At 43.1% G+C, this 9795-nt stretch overlaps 1 protein-coding gene across 1 annotated transcript in view; it reads left to right on the top strand.

Moving 5' to 3' along the window:
* The window catches only part of IRAK3 (interleukin 1 receptor associated kinase 3), a 53183-nt gene that overhangs the window by 16596 nt on the left and 26792 nt on the right, over positions 1-9795 (top strand). Inside the window, exons 2-4 of the mRNA XM_003798550.3 lie at positions 991-1173; positions 8667-8740; positions 9350-9404. Coding sequence (XP_003798598.1) covers positions 991-1173; positions 8667-8740; positions 9350-9404 — 312 coding nt within the window. The remainder of the gene's footprint in view (positions 1-990; positions 1174-8666; positions 8741-9349; positions 9405-9795) is intronic.

Consider the following 9795-nt stretch of genomic DNA (forward strand, 5'->3'; position numbering starts at 1 on the left):
TGCAGGGCGCAGCTACAACTGGGACTCTGCCGAGAAATGCTAACACCGTGACCTGGTTGTACCCTCACCTTAACCTGAAATAAATAAAATAAAAGGGCTTGTCAGAAGAACGCAAGAGCCAAGCTAGTTGGGCAAAGCCAGAGCAGTTTTAGCAACAAAATAGATAGATAGTGTTGGACTTTAACCTATAGAGTGAAATAAACATCTGTGAGTCCATACTGATGTAAATAAAAAATTGAATAAATAAATAAATGGGGGAGAAGGGACAGCTCTTTCCTACAGAACAGTTACAGTGAATGAACATAGAAGGGAAAGCAGCTTAGAATGTGTGCAGCAGGCAGACCTGAGTGTGACCTGCTGGTGCCTGTGGGTGCCAGTGGCCAAATGTGAGAAGCAGAGAATTTCCATAATCTCAAAGTACCTCTCCAGCAGACTTGATACCTATAAAGGGAAAGATAATTCTGTAGTGGGGAGACATTGCACAGTCCACTTTGACCAGACAATCAAGACGAACATGATGGTGAGGAGACACTTAGACCGTGGCCCTCTTGATGCCACACACCGAGCAGGACATTGTGTCCTTTCCCTCTCCTGAAGGACAAGGAAAGACTGGGGAACCTCACAGATTGGGGAGAGTAAGGAGAAGGAACAATGTAACTGCTGTGTGTGAAACTGGACAGGATCTTAGAAAAGAAAAGAGGACAGGTGGAAAACTACTGAGTGGAGTTAGAACACGGTCTGCCGTTCAGTTGCTGCTGATTCGGATGGCTGGGTTGTAGTTACTAAGAAGTTATCATGAGCAGAAGGTGGGTAAGGACTGTATGCTGAATTAATTCAAAATAAAAAAAAGCTATAAATGAGATGAAATAAGATATACAGGTTATCTAAAACAAGTATTCTTGACATTTGCTCCTGTTTTCAATTAAAAAAATAATTCCAATCAAAGTACGTCTAACTGTCCTTGGCTCTTGTCTGTTGCAATTTCCACAGCGGAGCGGCTCTCAAACAGCTGGCTGGATGTCCGTCATATTGAAAAATACGTGGATCAAGGTAGAAGTGGGACAAGAGAATTGCTGTGGTCCTGGGCACAGAAAAACAAGACCCTCGGTGACCTTCTGCAGGTCCTCCAGGAGATGGGGCATCAGCGAGCCATCCATTTAATTACAAACTACGGTAAACACTTATATGATCTGACTCTCAATCCATCTTAGAGGAGGCACGGCTTGAATATGTAAATACTGTGTTTTATCTGAGACGCAGACTCACCGTTCCCTGTGGCTTTTATCTGGAGGGGACATTGTAGCTTCACATTTCCTTTTGACACTTCTCCCCTGTCCTGCCCTACGATACAACACCCTTCTTTCTACCACTTCCTAGTCTGTTACCTGTTGTTTTTTCTTTCATTATTGCTTACAACTATACTTTTTAAAATGTTTCGTTTTTAGCAGCTGACAGAATCAGCTCTCTGTTCCAAACTCGGAAACTCTTTTGAGTCATAAACCTGATTAGAATCACAATATTTAAGAAAAATACAGGCCAGGTATAGTGGCTCATGCCTGTAACCCTAACAGTTTGGGAGGCCCAGGTGGGAGTACTGAGGCCAGGAATTCAAGACCAGCCTGAACAACATAGTGAGACTCAGTCTTCTCCAGGGGTCCTCAGACTTTTTAAACAGGGGGCCAGTTCACTGTCCCTCAGACCGCTGGAGGGCCGGACAGTAGTTCAAAAGGATAGGCAGTGGCTAAGCAGGACAGGCAGTGGTGGCAAAAACACCCGGCAGGCCGGATAAATGTCCTGGCAGGCTGCAGTTTGAGGACGCCTGGAAAACAGAAAAGTTAGCTGGGCATGGTGGTATGTATGCACCTGCAGTCTCAGCTGCTCAGGAGGCTGAGGGAAGGAGCCCAGGAGTTTGAGGGTTGCTGGGAGCTATTATGACACCACTGGCCCAGCCAACAAAGTGAGACCCTGTCTCAAAAAAAAAATAAGATTTCAGATAATGTTATTCTTTGTTTTATAATTAAGATATGATTAAGTATAACTGGATTCTGCCGATATTTTATTTTATATTTGAGACAGAGTCTCAAGCGGTTGCCCTGGGCAGAGTGCTATGATGTCATACCTCACAGCCACCTCCAACTTGGGCTCAAGCATCCTCTTGCCTCAAAAATTTGCCTAGTTTTTCTATTTTTAGTAGAGATGAGTCTCCTTCTTGCTCAGGCTGGTCTGGAGCCTATGAGCTCAGGGCACTCCACCTGCCTCGGCCTCCCAGAGTGCTAGGATTACAGCGTGAGCCACAGCACCCCAACCCCCCCCCCCATATTTTAGTGCAGATGATGATACCTGCACAATGATCTTGGGATTGTTCTTTGCCTCTTCACCACTGTTTCATGCCACAGGCTTTAACTCTGCCTTTCTTACCTGCTGTCCATTCCCAGTGCCCAGCGCTCCCATTTGTCACCTCTCTGTGCACCAGGCCTCACTTTTAAAGGTCATGAAGTTTCCGCATTTATTGTTTGTCACTTGTTCTGCTCATTCCATTTATTCACTTCAACAGTGATGATCTTGACTTATCTTGGGAATATATTTTGTAGACTGAGAGTCTTAAGTTGAAACCTTTATTCTTTTGTTTTTTCATGTTGGCGTCCTTTCTGTTCTGTTTATTTGCAGAGATGTTATTTGGTAATATACTGTGTTTAATGCACATGAGCCCTTGCACACATGAAGAAGTCCTGAGGTTTGTAGAAAACTATTGCTTCAGACTGACTTTTATTCCGTAGATGTTCTGTGTTAAAGGGCTATTCAGTCCCAGCAGACTTCTCCCATGAGGCCGTCTCTGTGTCTTTTACACCCGGCTTCTTCACGTAGTTCAGTACCGCAGAATGCTTCATTCTGACACTGGCTGAGCAAGTGAAATTCAGGGAGTCCAGGGACTGTAAAGCCTTTTCATCATCTAGGCCTTTTCCTGCCACTGACCCCACCACATGGCTGGCTGTTGATGATGGAAACTCAGGCCAGTTTGAGAGGGCACACAGGTGTGCTTCAGATGTCCTTGTTCTGGGGTAGATGTTAGCGTGTATTTTCTCTCTGTGAGTCACTGTGCAGCGGGGAGTGACATGCACTGAGAGTGGACAGAGTTCCTCACTCTGGGTGGATCCCTGCTCAGCTGCACCTGCAAAGGTGACTTCATGTTTGTGAATTTTAGCTGATTGGTGGAAAGACACTTGTTTACTGATCTAGCACACAGACACAGGTAAAGCTGAGGATGAGGAGGAGAAGAGTGCCTTACTCCTTTACTAAAGAAAATAGCATTAGTATTTTTTTTTTATCAGACAGAGTCTCACTATGTCACCCTCAGTAGAGTGCTGTAGTGCCACAGCTCACAGCAACCTCAAACTCTTGGGCTCAAGTGATTCTCTTGGCTCAGCCTCCCAAGTCGCTCAGACTACAGGCACCTGCCACGACAACTGGCTATTTTTTGTTATTGTCGTCATCATCATCATCATCATTGTTGTTCCAACTCACCAGCCCTGGTGCGTGTGGCTGGCACCCTAACCACTGACCCACAAGGCACTGAACTAAAATAGCATCATTTAATTATGATTTATTGAGTTGGTGTTTTGAATTATAATTTTGAAAAAGTGAATGATATAGGTTAAGAGTGAGTAGTGGTGGCTTGTTGGAAACATGAGTGTGGCCTCCACACAGGTGTGCCCTGTTAGCTGCCCACTGAAGTGGGGGCTGGAGCTCCTGCTGAAAATGTGCAAAAAGATTGGGTCTTTGCTGCCACCACAGACAGATATATCCAGATAATCAGTTTTGCCTACATTTCTTTAGAATTGTTTTTTTTTGGTGGGGTAGTTTTCAGTTTGGAGGAATTTTTGGCCCTTTACATTCCAGCCCCCAGGCGTTCAGTTGCAGATGGGATTTTCGGGGTCTCACCCAGAAGGGCCTTTTTCTGCCTCCGAGGCACTGTCCCCGCAATGCAAGCTGCTGCCTCTAGGTGGCATGAGGCATCCCGCCTGTCACAGGGATGTTAAAGCAACCAGAATCTTTTGTTTTCTGTCACTTGTTCTTGGCACAGGTGTTCTTATCACCGTTTGCATTTACATTTCAACAACCGGCAGCTGTTTCCAGTTTTGACATGAAACCTACAGCTTTCTATTTGCTTCTTAGCCATTTTGAATTTTCATTTTATATGGCAAGGAAGTATTTCTCTTTTCACAAACAAAAGGCAATTTCAGTGCCTTTACAGTTCTGAAACCTCACCTTTTATTCTATGCAAGAATTCCTAGTTCAGGATGTTTGTCATGTTGTCTTGCCCAGTTGCTCTGGCTGGACCCTTCGGTGTAATGTTGAACAGAAGCAGCAAGGCCAGACTCCCTCTCCACACCGTCCCCGCACTGTCCCTGGCCTTCAGGGTGACACTCAGTTTTTCACCAGGAATGATGTTGCCTGTGGGTTTTCACAGACGGCCTGTCCCAGACTGAGGGCGTTCCCTCTGCTCCTCAGGGTTCGTTGTGGTAGACTATGGATTTCGTCAGATGCCTTTTTGCTGTCTGCTGAAATGAGCATGTGGTTTTGTCCTGCCTTCTGTTAGTGTCGTTGACTGGCTTTCAGATCCTAGGCAAATCTCGGATTCCTAGGATAATAAGCCTCATGTGTTCAGTATATCTGATTCTTCTTGCATGTTTCTGGATTTGGATCGTTTATGTTTTATTGGGGATGTTTGCATCTGTGTTTATAAGGAATATTGTTCTGCAGGTTTTTTCGGATGTCTTTACCTGGCATTGGTACCAGACTCTAAAGCTGGCCTCATTGAATGGTTTGGAAGTTGTTTTGTCCTCTTGTTAGGTCATTAAATATGAAGTGAACAATTTCCTTAAGTACTAAGTGTGACAGTTGATATCGCTGACATTTCGCTTTGACGCTTGCTGGGGTTTTTTTGTCCTTATTTTTTTTATAAGTTTATTTATTTATTTATTTATTTTATTTTTGCAGTTTTGGCCAGGGCTGGGCTTGAACCCGCCACTCCCAGTATATGGGGCCGGCATCCTATTCCTTGAACCACAGGTGCCGCCCTGTCCTTACTTTTTTATTGTGAAGATATATCTTCATTCTTTCTAATGCACATTTCGACTTGTGATTGTCTTTCAAAAATTTTAGAACAACTTTTGTGAAACCAGGGATAAGTCAAAAATATGTGTTATTTTCGCAGACAAGTTCCGTTGTAAAACCAGTACAGTGCAGGCAGCTTGAGATACCAGCTAAGTGTTTGGGAAGGGTGTGGCTAATGAATGCATAGCACCGGGATGGGTTGGGAAGTTCTGTTCTGATGATTTTAATTGTGACATTGAGCCATGTGGGCGAAAGCTGAATAATGGTGAGCTAAAAGCCATAGTAGAAACGAATTCATCTCAACCTAACTGGGAATTAGTAGCAAGGATTGATGTTGCTATTCCAACAACACTGGACCCTTTGAAACGAATCGCCCAGGTGGGTTCCGCAGGCATTAAATCAGCATCAGAAGAGAAATCGTCTGGAGGCTGCCTCTCTTAGCTGTCACAGCTGGTGAACCGTTTCTAACCATATTGTTACATGTGATGGAAATGGATGCTATTTGATAATCACAAGCATTCAGCACAATGCCAATTGTGGAGATGAAACAGTCTAAAAGTGAGTAGTTCTCAAGAAATGCTAATGGTACCTGGTGGGTTGGGCTGGTGTTACCCACTACAGCTTCATGATGTCACTGCAACCAGGCAGATGAAATGATGAGGATGTTTGCGACTAAGTCCTGAGATTAATCAGAGGCAATCCTCTTGCAAGACAACGCTCAAGCACGTCAGGTAAACAACACTGCTCAGACTGCAGCAGCTGGACTTGGAAACACGCTGTCATCCGCTGTGTCCACCTGGCCTTGCGCCGACTGACCGCCACTTCTTCCAGGCTTTGGACCATTTATTGGAAGGAAAATACTCAATTCTCAGCAAGCTGTGGGAAACGCCTTTCACAATTCATCACCACTTGCTCTCCAGGCTTCTTCACTGCTGGCAGACACAAGCCAAGGCTGAGATGGCTAAACTGCATGGACAGTTCAGGAGCATATTCTGATTAATTGTGCTGCTTCCTGTTTGAAATATAGCAAACCAAACTTCTGCTTTGAAATCGGACATTTCAGATTGAATGACTTAATGTTTTGGCAGAATCTGTGAAGGCCTGGCATTGATCGTCCTTGAATGTTTGGTAGAATTTCACCTGTGAAGCCATCTGAGCCTGGACTTTTCTTTTTGTGAAGTTTTAAAATACTAATTCAGTCTCTTTACTTGGAATGGGTTTATTCAAATTGTTTATTTCTTCTTTTTCTTTTTTAATTGTTTCAGGTCAGTCCAAGGTACAAAGAATGAGATTACATTGTTTGCATTTGTTAGGTAAAATCCCTTGTAATTGTGAGCTTGTTTCTTCTTGAGTGAGTTTCAGTAGTTTATATCTTTTCATCTAAGTTATCTAATTTTTTGGCATATTTCTATGAGGTTATACCTAGTCGTCTTTTTTGTTCTTGATTTACTACTGAATATTTTGAGTCTCTTCTTTTGCTTTCTCAGCAAGTCTAGCTAAAAGAGTGTCAATCTTGTTGATCTTTTCAAAAAGCCAACTTTAAAAAAGTCTGTTTCATTTATTCCAACCCCATCTTAGCCGTGTCCCTCTGTGCTGCTTCAGTTTCGTTTGCTCCTCTTTTTCTAGTCCCTTAAAGGGAAAGGTTAGAGTATTGATTTAATGTCCTTCTTCTTTTCTAAGATTGGCATTTATAGCTCTAAGATTTCCCTCTAAGCACTGCTTGTGCTGCATCCCATAAATTTTGGTATCTTGTATTTTGATTTTCATTCATCTCAAAGTATTTTCTAATTTCTGTTGTAATTTCTTCTTCAATTAATTATGAATCAGTTCAATTTCTATGTATTTATGAACTCCAAAATTTCCTTCTGTCACTTATTTCTACTTTAATTCCACCGTGGTCAGAAAGTACACTTTGTATGATTTCAGTCCTTATGCAAGTGCTGAAGCGCCCTTAATGGCCTAGCATATGGTCTGTTCTAGAGAAGGTTCAGGGCGCCCTCCAGAATTTGTGTTCTGCTTTTATGTGGAGCAGGCATACTCAAACTATGCCCGTGGGCCATATGTGCCCCCCCCAACATTTATCTGACCCCTGGGTGTTTTTGCCACTGCTGCCTGTCCTGCTTAGCAGCCGACTGGTCCCAGAGCCCGAAGTCCAGCCCTCCAACGGTCTGAGGGACAGTGAACTGGCCTCCTGTTTAAAAAGTTTGAGGGCTCGGCGCCTGTGGCTCAAGCAGCTGAGGCGCCAGCCACATACACCTAAGGTGGCGGGTTCGAATCCCCAGCCTGGGCCCGCCAAACAACAATGACGGCTGCAACCAAAAAATGGCCGGGCGTTGTGGCAGGCGCCCGTAGTCCCAGCTACTTGGGAGGCTGAGGCAGGAGACTCGCTTGAGCCCAGAAGTTGGAGGTTGCTGTGAGCGTGATGCCATGGCACTCTACCCAGGGGGATAGCTTGAGGCTCCATCTCGAAAAAAAAAAAAAAGTTTGAGGACCCCTGGTGTGGAGTGTCAGCAGATGTCTGTCCTTAGTTGGCTGACAGAGTTGTTCAAGGAGGTTTGTTTTGATTTAGTTGGCTGACAGAGTTGTTCAAGGAGGTTTGTTTTGATTGCGTTTTATCGCTAATCTTCTAAGCAAAGTAATTAAACTAAACCTAAGTTTAAGAAATCCCTAGTTAAGAAACTAGAACCTAATCTCAGAAAACTAGAAGGTGAAATAAAAATTTCCAGAAGTCCATGTGAAAGTGTTAGAAATGAATGCAGAATCTGGCAGGGTTTTAATCTTTTGCAAGAAGCTACATAGCCTGCCTCAGCGCAGACACTAACAGGTGGAAGTGATAGTCTATGCTGGGGAGGGGTGGTGAGCGTTTGTGGTCGATAACTAACACGCTCACACGTAACTACCTCATTACCTTAGCACACAAAGTGGTATAAAAATTAAACTAATCCAGGGAGATGTAGTAAAAAATTAAAATATAAGTGCAAAAAACTGACAACGATGTTTTTTTCTTTCCATTTTTTACTTTGTACTTTAATATTTTTCATATGTCTAACAATAATTTAAGGTAGCTATTCATGTTTTAAGTGAACTGAAGTATATTATATGGGCTTAGCTCCCATAGCACAGTGGTTACAGCGTCAGCCACATACACTAAGGCCGGCGAGTTTGAACCCAGCCCAGGCCAGCTAAACAACTGCAACAAAAAATAGCCAGGTGTTGTGGCAGGCACCTGTAGTCCCAGGCTGAGGCAAGAGAATCTCTTAAGCCTGAGAGTTTGTGGTTGCTGTGAGCTGTGATGCCAAGGCACTCTACCAAGAGCGACATAGTGAGACTCTGTCTCAAAAATAAACAAATAAAGTATATTATGTGATATTTGATCATTAGAAAGCTATTTCCCATGTGTAAATATGTAACCATTCCATAGGAATGAAACTGAACTTTAGAAATGAACATTACAACCAAGGTTTTATTTTCCCAGTTTCAGAAAGAAAAGAAAACGTGTTTGTCAGAGACATAAATTTTTTTGTGTCTAGCTCCCTTAATTTCTCTTTCAGGAGCAGTCGTGAATCCTATGGGGCAAAATCATCAGAAAGATGGATTTCCAAACTTTGCGAACCTGCCATCCAAGGTAGAGGACATCGAAAATGACCATCGAACTTTGCTGCATATATAACTCAGCATAAGGAAAGGGATCGTCAGGCAGGAGAATGCTGGATTTGCAGGCACCTCTTAAAAATCTGATAGACCTTAGTTCCCTCATTATTCTTTATTTACACAGGATTCAGGAAATTAGAGATTCATAAACATACGAAGAGTTACGAGCTTTCTCCTCTCGTGTATGGGAGTTAGAAACACTGCAGGTGCTGTGACTTACGCCTTGTCTTAGCTCAGCTGTTAATTTCCCTTTTCTCATGGAGCTTTTGTGTGCTGCTGCTAGAGTTTATTAGACCAAATTAGCAGTGATCTTCTGCAGAGCATTAGAAGTCATCCTCAATGAGCTATAACTGATACGGCACTGATGCTTGAGTTTTTACAGTTGATAGGGAAGCCTTAAATATAGATGGCAATAAATGTAACTTAATAAAGCGCAATAACTTTGATTTCCACCAGCTTTCTCCTAAATTAGATTCTACTTCGTTACACCGTCTGGTCCAGGGGGAGCTTTGGATTTCTGTTTATGCTCTGGTTTTCTAGACTTAGGAAATGAAGTTACCTTCGTACACATTTCTTTTCCTAGGAAACAGCCAACGTCACAGCAGATAATGATCCTATTCCTGAATATAAAGAGAAAGGTAAAAAAAAAAAAACAAAAAACACTTTTCTTTAAATCATACTTTCATTTAAGGGAATTTAGAGGGAGAACATTAATGAACACATTAACCATTTATATCAAGATTCAATATAAAATTTTATAGATACTGAAATAATTTCAGTTTTGTTTGACACAGTTTGATGGATGACATATTGCTGTTATATTAAGAACCCACTGGCTACAGGCTGGGAACGGTGACTCACGCCTGTAATCCTAGCACTCTGGGAGGCCAAAGCGGGTGGATTGCTTGAGCTCAAGAGTTCAAGACCAGCCTGAGCAAAAGCAAAACCCCATCTCTAGGCTCGGCGCCTGTGGCTCAAGCGGCTAAGGCGCCAGCCACATACACCTAAGGTGGCGGGTTCGAATCCCCA

Source organism: Otolemur garnettii, unplaced genomic scaffold (assembly GCF_000181295.1).
Source record: "Otolemur garnettii isolate 467f Iridium unplaced genomic scaffold, OtoGar3 scaffold00138, whole genome shotgun sequence".
Lineage (NCBI taxonomy): Eukaryota > Metazoa > Chordata > Mammalia > Primates > Galagidae > Otolemur > Otolemur garnettii.